At 60.9% G+C, this 14252-nt stretch overlaps 1 protein-coding gene across 10 annotated transcripts in view; it reads left to right on the forward strand.

Annotated features, from left to right (window-relative positions):
- ATP9B (ATPase phospholipid transporting 9B (putative)) overlaps positions 1 to 7575 on the forward strand; it is a 250847-nt gene extending 243272 nt beyond the window's left edge. For all 10 annotated transcript variants that reach the window (XM_042961538.1, XM_042961540.1, XM_042961539.1 and 7 more), the window contains 3 exons: positions 1753 to 1810; positions 2439 to 2642; positions 7184 to 7575. In XM_042961538.1, the coding sequence (XP_042817472.1) occupies positions 1753 to 1810; positions 2439 to 2642; positions 7184 to 7320 (399 nt within the window). In that variant the 3' untranslated portion in view covers positions 7321 to 7575. The remainder of the gene's footprint in view (positions 1 to 1752; positions 1811 to 2438; positions 2643 to 7183) is intronic.
- Positions 7576 to 14252: the final 6677 nt, after the last annotated feature.

The following is a 14252-nucleotide window of genomic DNA, read 5'->3' on the forward strand; positions in this document are numbered from 1 at the left end:
AAATAAATAAATGTTAAAAAAAAAAAATTAAAAAAAAAAAACACCTGTTGTATTTGAACCTTACTTTTCACACATACGTATGCTAAGGACTCGGGTTTGGCGTGTAACTCAGGAAGATGCTGGAGTGGCCACACGTGTCTCACGGCATGCGTCTCTTCTGTGAAGTTGTCACCTGACTAGGTGATCACGGCTCGGATGCAGACTGCTCTGGAGGTCGTCATGGAAATGCCCCCCTCCATCTCCCATATTCCTTTGCTGGCATCTGACGGCACTTTGACTCGGAGACCACCCACCTCCCCGGGCAGGGGGACCCTGGTCACAGACACAGCTTCGGACTCTGGTCATTTGCAGTTGACTCTTGAACCTTGGGGGGGTCAGGGGCACGGACACTATGTACAGTCAGAAATTTGCAGATCACTTTCGACTGCCCGACACATAACTGCCAACAGCCTGCCGCTGACCAGAATCCTCACTCGTCACGTAAACCTTTGATTAACGTGGGCTTTGAATATCATGTGTTATATACATCACACACATCACAATAAAGTAGGCTGGAGAAAAAAACGTTAAGAAAATTACAAGGAGGGGCACCTGGGTGGTTAAGTTGATTGAGCATCTGACTCTTGGTTTTGGCTCAGATCATGATCTGTTTGTGGGTTTGAGCCCCGCATGGGGCTCTGTGCTGACAGCTTGCATTCTCTCTCTCTCTCTCTCTCTCTCTCTCTCTCTCTCTCTCTCTGCTCCTCCCTAGTGTTCTCTCTCTCTCTCTCTCTCTCCCTGAAAATAAACTTAAAAAAAATCATAAGGACAAGAAAATAGATTTTCACTACCATATTTATTTAAAGAAGAACCCTCACAGTTCAAACCCATGTCAAGGATCAGATGTACACATCAGCACAGCTAACCTGCAACGTGGACTTATGGAAAGCCCCAGACTCTCTCTCTGTGTCTCTGCATCTGTAAATGGGGACGATGTCTGCCCGTCTCACCACAACGCTGCATGGATGAGAACGTTGAAGCAGCGGTGTAGAAGAAAGGCAGTGGTCTGTGAGCACGCGCATCTATCTGGTGGTGGCCCCGAGGGGCTCTGTCCGAGTGTCTGTCATTCTCACGGCCTTGTCTAAGGAGCATTGCCTGGGAGCAGCCCTTAGCGCCAGCAGGTCAGTGCGGTTGGTTAATGGCCGAGTCTTCCCTCTTGGGTGTACATGTCTTCGGGACGGAAGTCAGGCAAGGCCGCAGGCCGTGCTCCACCATCCTGGACGCATCCCGAACAGCCCGGGCTAAGTTGCGAAAGTGAAGGTGGCTGTACGAAAACCACTCTGTCTGTCACTCTTGGACTCGTTTCCAGAAAGGATCTCAGGGTTCATAAGCTCCAACTTGAGCAGAGGTAGACCGTCCGTTTTTATCTGGAGAAACTAAAAAATAAACATGGAGATGTTTGTTCGGAAGAAGTAAGGGCGTAAATGAAGTTGTTTTTACGACAAAGTCTTCATCTGCTAGTGCATTTAAGCGTTTGCTTACGCACATCCACTCCTGGGAAGCCAACGAGCGTGTGGCTGCAGGTCACCAGAGGTCAAACGAGACATGGCTGCATGCCACAGGGGCACGCGGGGGGCGCAGGCAGGCTGTGGGGGGCGGGGGGTTGGGCCTCGGGGGCCTTTTAGCATTTGTGCTCATTCCTGGCTGTTTGAAAAGCTGTGTGTCACGCGTGTTCCGCTCCGTTAACTAAGATATTCCACTGTTTACCCCTAGGGGAGATCCTTGTCTTTCAAGACCTTCCTCGTCTGGGTTTTGATCAGCATTTACCAAGGTAAGACGGGCCTGTCTCTCCGGGACTGACGCGTCGTGTCTTCTAGCAACGCCGTTCTCACCCCTCGGTTCAATTCCAGAAGGCCACAGCTCCATCAGCAGCCCCGGACCCCTGCACGCCGCAGTGTGGCCTGATGTTTTGACTGGCGTGCGTCACCTAAAAACTGACCTGTTTTTAATGAACTGTTAACCCAGGAACATCTCCACACGCACCTACACATTGTGTGCCCCACGCAGTGGTTTCCCTTCAAGGGTGAGAAACCTCACTTGGGTGGACAGGAGCCAGCAGCCGCCTGGGCTGGGTGCTCCCGATACAGGGGAGGTCGCGACAGTCAAGTAACCCCGCGTGCGTTCCCTCGAGAGCAGAACTGCTGGGGGGAGAGGCGACGCGGCCTTTCCTCCAGGTTGTAAACGGTTCCTGCGCCTCCGCTTGGGGCCACGTCTTGTTTTATCCGTAATCCGGAGTTTCCGTAAATCGTCAGTCAGCGCGACGTGTGGGGTGCACGCAGTCCCGTATTTTAAGTGTGACTCGTGTCAGGTGCTGCTTCTGTGACGTCGCCCCGCCGGCTTGCACGGCGCTCGTTTCGCACCCTGATCGCAGCCGCGTGTCCCCTGCTTGTGTGTTCCAGGTGGCATCCTCATGTACGGGGCCCTGCTCCTGTTCGAGTCCGAGTTTGTGCACGTGCTGGCCATCTCCTTCACGGCGCTCATCCTCACGGAGCTCCTGATGGTGGCCCTGACCATCAGGACGTGGCACTGGCTGATGGCGGTGGCCGAGGTCCTCAGCCTGGGCTGCTACGTGGCCTCGCTGGCTTTTCTGAATGAGTATTTTGGTAAGTTGCCTTGGAAATCTGGTTTGTTCAAAGTGTTTTTGAACATTTTTTATTGTTGCTTCTTACCACGTCGTCTTAAACCACAGATCACGGTAAAACCCACGTCAGAACACTTCACGACACAAAAAGCTTGTTTTCGTGGAAAGATTAAAGTCCTTGTCATAATTTGAAAAATTCAGATCGTCAGCACGCTGGCTTCTGAAAAGACACTGAAGATGACCGTTTCCATAAGTCTCCACGGTTTGTCCCTCTTCCCAGGGGACGGGCGGGCTTGCCCCCGACACGGAGGCCACAGGGCCCCACGGCGGCGGCACGAAGCGCCGTGGGCACTGTAATGGGGTCACTGGGCACGCTCACCCCCACTCCGCTGTCCCTGGCCTAGCGACCTTGACAGGGTGGCCTCACGGAACCTGTCCCCACACGTGGCTGCTGGTCCACACTCAGGCTGTGGCTCCAGTTGCCACCAGGCCGGTCCTGGTCACCCTGCCGTACGGATCGGAGGGAGAGTGGGCCAGAGTCGCCCTCACCTGCCACCTGATGCCACCTGCCCAGGACCCGCCCGACCGCCTCAAAGCGCTTCCCTCGGGAGGGACTCCTGCCCGGAGAAGCCCCACGCGGTCCCTTCATCGCGTTGTCCAGCTCCTCCCGCCCTGTTGCCAGTCTCAGGCCTTTCCAGCTGGAGGTGGACGCCCAGTGGCCAGCTCTGTTGGGCGCCGTCCTGGAAGGGATTGATGTGGCCTTGGGACTGCAGGGATTTTAGAACTAGGGCAGCGAGAAGACAGGATATGGTCAGATGAGCCCAGAGATGATGTTTGTCCTTCGGGCATCACCGTCAGGTGCTCGGGCCTCCCCCCACCCCGAGCCCCGGCCCCCGCAGGGTGGAAACGGTTCTTGGGTCCACACTGCACGTCAGAAACTCAGCTCAGTGACTGCCTTCCCGATCTGACGTGGAACTTCCCAGGGGACTTTGAGAAAAGGGAAGACTGCGTCGTGTCCCTGGTGGTTTCGTCAGCGCCAATAACCCAGCAAAAGACGCTGCCTGCTCGTACCCGCCGTCGCCGTGCAAAGCCACTCAGTCGCACTCTCGTGTGACCAGTGCAGAGGACTTCCCAGCACCTCCCCCCCCCCCCCCCGGGGCAGCAGAACTGGGGTCGCCTCAGGGCCTTGTGACATCAGCCTGTGGCCGGCCTCCCAGCAACCAGTAAACCCGAACGGCCTCCAGACAGCCCCTCGTGTGACCGTGGTCTGTGCAGGCCAGCCCTTCCTTTAAGTTCACTCACTGAGGATTCAGTTCTGTCACCTGCCCCACGCGGCTGGACGCCCAGCCTGACGGGCGCCTGACACACCCCACAGAGGTTCCCAGCAGCTCATCGTGGCTCCGGTGAGCGGAGAGCAGACAGCTGGGGAGAAGCCCTGACAGACAGACAGCCGCAGCCCCGGAGCGGGGCACAAACCTCAGAATGAGAGGAGCTGTGTCCGGTGGCCCAGAACAGGGCGGGGGGAGTAGCGTGATAACAGAGACGTCGCAGGAGTGGAAGATACGACCAAGGAGCCCTCCCCGAAGGTGAGCAAAGAGGCGGAGAGAGAGTTCGTGGGGTGCAAACCAGGAGGAGCACAGGTCCCTGCCCTCGACCACCGGGATTCCCAGGAAGAGAACACACAGCATGGGAATGAGTTCGGAAACAGCACGAGAAAAAGCCAGATCCGAAGTCCCTGTGTCTGCGGGGGACAAGACGGGATGCACACCGGACCCACCCTCCTCGGAAGCTCCAGACGCCCCCGAGGATGGGAAGTCCCCACGGCTCCGAGGGAGAGGCCAGAGCAGCCTCTGCGGGCGGTCAGGAGCGTGAGCGTGCCCTGCAGAGGCGTCCGGGGGGTAGGAGTCGCTGCCCCAGGTTCCGAGGGCAGCGTGCACAGCTGAGCGGGAGAGCGGCTCCGGCCTGGCCACGGGGAGAGGAGGGCACGGTGCGGACGGACACGCGCGCTCCGTGAAAGCCACTTCTGGGAGCACTGTCCGAGGCCGCCGGCCGCCGGAGGCTGATTCCCGGGCCCGGCCCGTCTGCAGGAGAGCCGGGGGCTTCCGGAAGGTCTCCGTGTTGCGTGGCCTCTTTGGGGGCAGGTCACGGTCCTGGCAAGGGCTGTGCTCTGGGGCAGCACCAAGGCGTCGAGGGCACCGCCGGGCCCGGGTCCAGGCTGGCCTGCGCGACTCCAGCCAGCGCCTGCCACCCGGGGCGCGTGATGAGGCCACGTGCCGTGGGCGCACCGCTCCTGTGGCTTCGCGGGGCATCGGGCAACTTGCTGCCTGGGCAGGTGCAGGACCCCGCGGGAGGGAGCTTCACGGTGAGGGGCGCGGGGCGTGGGAGTCACTCGGGTGAGTGCCTCCGAGAGCCAGCGTCTTGCCGTTGGTGCACGTGGGGTTGCGGCAGGCGGGAGGAGGTGAGAAGGTAGAGTGCCGCGTGGCCCTGGGGATGAGGGCGGGAGGACGGCCCTGGAGTCTACGTGGCTGGCCCCCCTTCAGATGCTGGCGGGCCCTCCCCGATGAGCCGTCGGGTCAGAGCATCGCCTGTCAGTATGTCGACGTGTGTCAGAAAATTCGTCTTGAGGCGGAAGCCTTGGTCCCTGAAAATCAAAACGGCGACGTTTTTTCTGTGAGTAAGCAGCGTTCCAGGCCACACCATGAGCCTTTGGGGCAAAGTTGTCTTCACCAGGAGAGAAAGAGAAGAGCCTCAAACTGCTGTGGAGGAGTACGACACAGGCACAGTTGTCTGGGGTGAGGACTGATGGTCACGCACAGCAGCCCCTCCCGGAAGCACGTCTGTCCTTCGTGTCAGGACCGGTCACCAGCGACCTTTGTGTCAGGTGCGGGACCTTCCAGTAGGCGTGTGCACACGCACCTGGGGAAGCGCCACACACAGCGGGTTTTGCCTTTGAGACTAAATCCCCCGGAACCTTGAGGTCTGGATCCTATAGGGAATGTTGGGGGACGCGCCTTAAAGTTGCAGTAAGTTGGGGCGCGTGGGGGCTCGGTCGGTCGATCGTCCGACCCTTGATTTCGACTCAGATCGTGATCTCACAGTTCATGGGACCCAGCCCCACCGTCCTGACAGTGCGGTGCTTGCTGGGGATTCTCTCTGTCCCTCTCTCTCTGCCCCTGCCCTGTTCGCACTGGCTCGCTCCCTCAAAATTAGAAAATAAACATTTAAAAAATGAGTAAGTTGCCATGAGTCAGTTATTGTCTTTCGGTTATGGTTTAAAACATCTTACGGGGCGCCTAGTGGCTCAGCCGGTTGGCCTTCTGACTCCTGATTTCAGCTCAGGTCATGATCCCAGGCTGTGGGTTGGAGGCCCGCATCGGGCTCCTCACTGGCCGTGGAGCCTGCTTGCAACACTCTCTCTCTCTCTCTCTCTCTCTCTCTCTCTCTCTCTCTCTCCCTCTCTCTCCCTCTCTCTCCCTCTCTCTCCCTCTCTCTCCCTCTCCCCCCCTGTCTCCCCCTCCCTCTCTCCCTCCCCCCCTCCCTCCCTTCCTCCCTCTCTGCCTCTCTCCCCTGCTCACGCTTTTTCTAAATAAATAAGTAAACTTTACAAAAAAGCAACACTGTATGCCAACACGACAGGCAGGAACACGAAAGCAGTGAAACCACAATTACAGATGCATTTCCCATGGTCACGTTTACCGCTGGCAGCTTGCGAGGTCCTGCTACCCCCTTCGCCTCTCCTCTGTCGTCCCCGTTCCTGGCCTGTTTTCAGACAGGTGCAGGCAGAGTGTCTCCAGAGCTTTCTTAGCTGATGTTCTTGTTTCTTTCACAAGGACACAAATTTAGCAGAAGAGTTGGAGACAGGCAGTGATGACCAGTCTCCCCCGGTTTCTCACTGACTCTCCTTGTGCCACAGGTTGGCGTTGGGCTGTTCCCCGCTGAGGTTCCCCCACCTCTGCTGGGTGAGGGCAGGTGCCCAGGCCTCTGCGTCTGCTGCTGAGAATCGCGTCCGTCAGGGCGCCGTGCATCCCTCCCTGCGGCTGGTTTTGCTTTTCTGTCTTTAGTGGTTGAGGCCCTGGAAAACACTGGCAGGGTTTTTCAAAGCACGGTTAAATCCAGACCATATCCATCCGTCTGCGGGCTCGGCCCTGGCTTCGACGCGTGTGGAATCCGTGAGTCCTGCCAGGGCGAGAACGAGCACTGAGTGTGGGCTCCCGCACGCGCCCCTCCCAGGACACATCCGGGCAGCCCGGCTTTCTCTGCCTGGGCGGAAAGGCGAGCCTGCGGGCCCCTTGGGCTGACGGCCTCAGCCGCCAACACAGAGGTCGCGGTGCGCGGGGTCACCTCCCAGACCGGGTACGACAGACCGCGCCGAGCCTCCACCCGCCGGAGGGCATTTGGGGACGTCATACTGGGTCTCTAAGATCTGGCTTCCGTTTCTTCTGCTGAAAGAGCCCATCACGCCAGGTGCGCGGGCCCGTCTCTAGCGTCTGCGGGGACGCGCCACGGCCGCGGGTCTGCGGCTTCGGGCCGCCTCTTCAACCTGTTCCTGCCTCTTCCCTACAGATGTTGCCTTCATCACGACCGTGACCTTCGTGTGGAAAGTGTCGGCCATCACCATGGTCAGCTGTCTGCCGCTGTACGTCCTCAAGTACTTGAAGCGGAAGCTGTCTCCCCCCAGCTACACCAAGCTCACGTCCTAGGCCGGCCACAGCGGCAGCTCGGGGGCCGTGCGGGGCTGCGGGGAGGTCGGGAAGGGACGAGCCCGAGGGCCCGGAGCCCCCGCCGCCTGGACGCTCCCGGCCCGCGTGGCGAGTCGCGCTCACTGTTGCTCACGACTGCGTTTCCGTGTCAAACCACTCGCGTTTCTTTTGAAAAGAAGCCCTACTTCTCTCACTGTTACTGTAAAGCATTCATCTGACTCTCGTGTTCTGAGAATTAAAATGAAAGTTTATTTAGCATTTGGCCATTTCCTAACATTCAGATTCTCTCTCCGATGTCACGGTAGAGAAAGCCCCTTCCGCTCAACCAGAATAAAGTCTAGACGCCAAACGCTGGTGTCTGTGTTTGCTGCCGATGCCTCCCCGCCGGTCACACTTCCCCCGCGGGGACTCGAGTTCCCAGCGTGAAGGGCCGCGTCTCCACACGCGCTGCGGCCAAGGCGGAAGAGGGGCCGCCACCAGCGACGTGCGCTCGAGGGCGTCGCCGCTGAGTGAACCCGCTTCTAACGGGGAAACCCCCGCGCCGGGTCTGGAAGTGGACCCCGGCGGTCCTGTGCGCGCACAGCGCTGCCTCGCCCGCCCCGTCCCCGCTGGTCCCGGCGCTGGGGTCGTAAGCACGCACACGCACCTGACAGCGTCCTGCTAGAAGCAGCCCGTGTGTTTCCGGCTGCCATTAGGGTTTCGTGCGCCCACGCAGCTGTGTTCGTCCAATGGGGCGTTTTTCCAGCCGCGGAGGTGGCCCCCGCCACTCTGTGGAGCACCCTGGGTGTCACTGGCGACCCCCGACCCCCTGCCCGTCACCAGGAGCGTACTGGGGGGTTCCGAGCGGTGGGCTCTTGGCTGGAAGGGCAGCTCCTCCCTGTGTCCTGAGGCCGGGTGCCTCCCGTGCCAGGTGGTTCCGGTCTGTTCTCACCCTTCAGCTCGGCCTCCTCCCACAGGTGGCCCGTCCCCCAGTCACCATGGGGTCATCAGCCACCGGTGGAGCCACACACCATGTCCTTGGGCACCACCTACCACCCGGGCGTCCCTGCGGTGTCCTCCCAAAGCGGAAAAGCAGCAGCTGTGAGGAAGGAGCGCGGGCAGGAAGCTGCTTCGGGGGGGGGGGTGGTGGCCAAGCGCTGGGGCCCCCGCTGCCGGCCCGACGTCGCCATCTCCGGCCGCGGAGCCGGCCCCACGCGCTGTGGGCTCAGGTCCTGAGGCCACCGCGCACGCAGCCTGTGGCGGGGACGGGAGCACACCCTGAACTTGGGGCATCACAGAAATCTCAGCCCGTCCACAGCCGACGGCCTGTGGGACACGCAGGATGTCCCAGAGCAAATGGGGGGGGTCCGCCTCGGAATTGCTTAGTTCCGACATAATGAGTTGTGAGCGACCAGAAACCTGAGAAACCAGGAAGCGCTGGGAGTGGTTCTGCAGAGTGATGTAAAGATCCAGAGGGACGCCTGGGTGCCTCAGTCGGCTGAGCGTCCGACTCTGGGTTTCGGCTCAGGCCATGGTCTCTCACGATTCGTGGCATCGAGCCCTGAATCGGGTTCTGCACAGACAGCACGGAGCCTGCTTCGGATTCTCTGTCTCCCCCCCCCCCCCGCCCCTCCCCCACTCACACTCTCCCTCTAAAAATTTTAAAAATAAAAATAATGAAAATTAAAAAATACAGAAACTTCTCCAAGCCAGGGGGTCTTAGCTGGATTCTGACTAAGCAGACAGAGCTCGACCTGAGTCCTGACAAATGAAGGTGCATTACGTCCGAATTAGACTCCGAGCTCAGGTGTGTCTTCATCTGCGAAGGGGGAGCGATCTCTGCCACCAGGGCTGAGTGACGGGACAGTGGCAATAACAGAAGCTCTCCGTGGGCGGCTGGCGCACGGTGGTGGCACGGGCGATGTCTGTGACTCCAGCCCTCTGCCAGGTGACCCAAGGCAGCTGCCCCACGAGGGTCACCCGGTCCCAGTCAGGTTCACGTCTCCTGCAGAGACGGGAGGGCGCTGCACGGGGAGGCGGCGGGCAGCGGCCGTCCCCGCGCTTGGTCCCCGGCTCAAGTCGCCAAGCCCTGTCAGCTCCATTTGCGAAAGCTGTCCGACCCTGTAGGACTTCAGGGTTGCTTTGCCGCCTTTTGGGCGTGCAAAGCGCGTTTTAATTGTCTGATAGCGTAGCCGTGTTCTCCCTGTCTGCTGTGAGCCACACGCAGTGCGTGGTGTCTGTTGTGCACACAGTGGGTGTGCACGGTGCCCGTGGTGGGTGCCCGCGGGGCAGGTGCTGCCCTCGCAGGGATGGGCCTGCTCCCCTGCCGAGGAAACTCGCCGAGGTGGAGAGGCGCGCTCCGGAGGCCAAGGGCGGGTGACCGGCTCCTCCGAGGAGGCGAGGCCCACGCTGAAAAAGAAGCGACAGCAGCTTTCTCCAGGCCCTGCGATGGGGGAGCTCGGCAGGCCGGGGCGGGACCAGAGGCCCACAGCTGGCAGGCAAGGCCGACTCGGACTGTGTGGCCCAAGCACCTGGAGAGGTCACGAACGCTTTGGGCGGAGGACGACACCGCGCATCAGACAGCCCCAGGGAATTCGACGAGCGACAGGAAAGGGTCTCGAGGTCAGGAGGTGGAGGGCGCGTGCGGAGGCCTGTGTGTTCACAGACCGTGACAGGCGGTCAGGACAGCCCGCCGCCAGGGAATTTAGGCCAGTTCATGTTAATGAGGAACACGGGCACAAGAGGGGCCTGGTGTGAGGAGGTGCTGAGTGTTTTACCCCAGTGCCTCACTGCCACTGGAGCTCTGACGCGTGCAGTAGGGCGGACAGGCGGGTGACGCGGTGGGCAGGTAGATGAATGGACAGGTGGGAGAAGGGGTGGATGAAGGCACAGTTGGGTGCATGGGTGGATGACAGGGTGGGCGGGCAGGTGGTGGGTGGCCAGGTGGATGAGTGGAAGGATGGGTGCACAGGTGGGTGAACGGACGGATGGGAGGCCAGGTGGATGAATGGACGGATGGATGGACAGGTGGATGAATGGACGGATGGATGGACAGGTGGATGAATGGACGGATGGGAGGCCAGGTGGATGAATGGACGGATGGGAGGCCAGGTGGATGAATGGACGGATGGGAGGCCAGGTGGATGAATGGATGGATGGATGGACAGATGGATGAATGGACGGATGGGAGGACAGGTGGATGAATGGACGGATGGGAGGCCAGGTGGATGAATGGACGGATGGGAGGCCAGGTGGATGAATGGACGGATGGGAGGCCAGGTGGATGAATGGACGGATGGGAGGCCAGGTGGATGGATGGATGGATGGATGGACAGATGGATGAATGGACGGATGGGAGGCCAGGTGGATGGATGGATGGACGGATGGATGGACAGGTGGATGAATGGATGGATGGGTGGACAGGTGGGTGAATGGACAGATGGGAGGCCAGGTGGATGGATGGATGGACGGATGGATGGACAGGTAGATGAATGGACGGATGGACAGGTGGATGAATGGACAGATGGATGGACATGTGATGAAAGGACACATGGATGGACAGGTGGATAAATGGACAGATGGATGGACATATGATGAAAGGACACATGGATGGACAGGTGGATAAATGGACGGATGGATGGACAGGTGACGAATGGACAGATGGATGGACAGGTGGATAAATGGATGGATGGATGGATGGACAGCTGACGAATGGATAGATGGATGGACAGGTGGATGAATGGACAGATGGATGGATAGGTGGATGGATGGACAGGTAGATGAATGGACAGATGGATGAACAGATGGATGAATGGACAGATGGATGGACACGTGATGAAAGGACAGATGGGTGGACAGGTGGATGAATGGACGCATGGATGGACAGGTGACGAATGGACAGATGGATGGACAGGTGGATGAATGGACGCATGGATGGACAGGTGGATGAATGGACGCATGGATGGACAGGTGACGAATGGACGGATGGGTGGACAGGTGGATGAATGGACGGATGGGCAGTTCGGTGGATGCCCTCTACAATTTTGTCCTATTCCAGACAAGCACCTATTATCACGTGTTGTCCTCAGTATTTCTGAATATTGAGGGCTGAGCTGTGTTAGCAAAGCCCACAGACTACACCCCAAGGAGCCAAAGCAGATCGCAGAAGTGGCCACCTGTTCCTTGCTGCTTAGGCCAAAGAGGCCCCTTGTCGAAATGGGATGGCCCTGGAGTGACTGCCTCGGACCCTGTTCGTCCTGTCCTGGCTCTGGGGGCATGAAGGCTCAGGGTCATCGGGCAAGGGACCCCCAGTGAGGAGTGGACTCCCACCTGTGGAAGGAGGCCACGACTCCCTGCACCTTGAGCCCCGTTGGGAGGCCCCCGTGGGCTCTTCTTGTCTCCCCCCCTGCCTCCCGCATCACTAGGGAGCCCAGGTTGCTGTTCAGGGACACAGGTCAGGGTCTGCTGCCCTTGTCACCTGGGCCCCTGACCCACAGATCTGCCGGCCTCACTCAGCGTCACCACATCTCACCTGAACGCTGCAGACCCAGCCCAAGGGGCCGGGCCCCAAGCAGATGCCAGCACCACCACCACCCCCCGCCCCCGCCAAATTCCTCAGGCTCTGAGGACGAGGAGACCCACAGAAGGCCCCCCGTGTCCTCCAGAGGACATGCTCCCCCCGCCCCAGAGATGGGGTCACCTCCCTCCACCCCAGATCGTGTCCACCTGACGTGCACCACGGCCAGTACCTGTGAGCAGGTGGGTCACCTTGGACGGCCCGGGCTTGACCGAGACCCTGCCCTCCTCCCTCCCGGACTTCCGTCCAAGGAGGTTATGTCCTGGGATTCCTTCGGTGGAACTGGAAGAGAAACAGGTAGGCGCTGACCCGGTCTGGTGTTTGGGGGGAGAAGGACACCTGAGTTTAGGGCTGTTCGGGCATGGCCACCGTCACGTCCCCCTCTACCAGTTCTCCCCTCAAGTCCTTGGGGGTGGGCTGGCCTTGTCCCCCTCCCAGGACAGCAACGGTCACCTGACGCCTCTGAAAACTTTTGACAGGGGTGTGGAGAAACCAAGGCACAGGGAAGTTTAAAGTGATTTCCCCAGAGCCTGGGAGGCCGTCCGCTCCTTCCTGGCATTAACCTGAGGCCGAGGTGCATGAAGATCCCTCCCCAGACGGTGCGGTGGGGACTCGAGGGGAGCCGTGTTGCCCCCCCAGGGCGAATGGTCAGGCTCCGCCCCTCCCGGTGGCCCCCTCCCAGCCCGGCAGCCACCAGGACAGACAGAGCGCAGCAGGCTTTCCCGCCAGGACCCTGCAGCCAGCCTCCGGGCCGCCCTGTGTCCCCCCGTGACGGGGCTTTCTGGCACATCGTCTCCTGAGAGCTTTCGTCTTGGAATAATGTCGGACCAACAGAGGAGCTGCAAAGACAGTCCGTCGGAGCCCCCCTTTCCTCCCGCAGCCTCCCCGGGCCGAGCGGCCTCCCCTACAAGGGCTCTGTCCCACTGGCCCAGAAGCCCTCTCGTGTCCCTCGGTCCTGGCGGCGGGGAGTGCCGGGTGGAGTTGTGGGGGCCACTCTGAGGCAGGAACGTGGCACCGACGTGCGTCCTCGGGCATCTCCAGCCCCCGAGATGCAAGATGCATGGGGACGCTTCGAGCAGCGCCTGCTGGTGGGGGCCCTCGTGCCCTGGTGCCAGCCTCAGACCCGCTCCAAACACACAGGAAATGCCTCAGCATCTGGCGTACCTCCGGGTGTCATTTCAGAAGATTCCAGAAGGTGGTGCTGGAAGCTAAGAAATGACACCCCGCCGGTGCGCGGCAGAGGCCGCGGCTTGGGGACAGCAGAGAAGAGTTCTTACACCTGGGTGTCCTCCCTGAGCTGCCTCGGGGCCCACGGGCTTGTGTGGTGCCTGTTTTGTCTGAATGGGAGCCACGGGCTCCTCCTCCCAAACAGGTGAGAGGCAGGCCCCGTGTGTCGGGCGGGGGTCTCCTGGTCCAGGGGAGGGCCCCACGAGAGCTTGCCCCGGCCCGCAGCCCCCTCCCCGTGGACAGAACCTCCTGGTGGGTCCGGAAGTTTCCGGAGGCCGAGTTGGCGAGCGGAAGCCGTGGGGACCAGCAGAACCGATTCTGTGTCCTTTTTTCTGAGTCTTAAAAACACTCAGCGGTGAGAGAACGAGAGAGAGCCCAGAAGCGCCCTGTGTCCGAGGCCACCGGGCGGCGGGCGGGCGGGTGCGTGCAGGTGCCGGCTCTGGGGCCCCAGAGGCGAGTGACACCAGCCTCGCGCCCTGAAGAGAGGCGGCTCCGCATCAGGGGCCGCGGGGCTGCTCCCAGCATCCTGGCGCATCCCCCCCATGCGGGTCCTCGTCACGGGGACCCCTCCGGCCCCAGCCCTGCTGCCCTCCCCTGCTCTGTCCTCCCCCCGCAAGCCCGGCAGGGGCTCGGAGCAGCGACCGGTCGGGGGTGGGCAGCCGTGTCCACCCCCAAGGCCCGGGCCCGTCCGTCTGTCTGCCCCCCTCTTACCGGGCTGCCCGGCGCTCCACCACCTGTCCAACCGGGGCTCGTGGGGAGTCCTGGGCCCAGCCCGCAACCTGTGCACAAAGAAGGGGAGAAAGACCCAGGCCCACCAGGGACGCCCTCAGGAACCAGGGCACCGCAGGGCCCTGCAGGGGAAGCCCCGGGTCACTGGGCACAGCGGACGGGCCCCCAGAACACAGCCGCACCTCCTCACCCCGTCCGCACTCAGCTAAGCCGCCGGCAGGTCTGGGCCCCTGCCCTCGGCAGAGCCCGGACAGGGTCCCGGCCAGAAACCCAAGGCTCCGAGAGCGGGGCCCCTGTCCTGCCAGGGCCCCGGAACGCTGTCCTGCAAGCCAGGCGTGTGCGACAGCAGATTCAACCCTCGCTTCTGGGGGCCTCGTGTCAGAGGCCAAAGTGCCCGGGGCCGTGTTCCCGGGGCGTTCTT

This window comes from Panthera tigris, chromosome D3 (genome assembly GCF_018350195.1).
Source record: "Panthera tigris isolate Pti1 chromosome D3, P.tigris_Pti1_mat1.1, whole genome shotgun sequence".
Classification (NCBI taxonomy): Eukaryota; Metazoa; Chordata; class Mammalia; order Carnivora; family Felidae; genus Panthera; species Panthera tigris.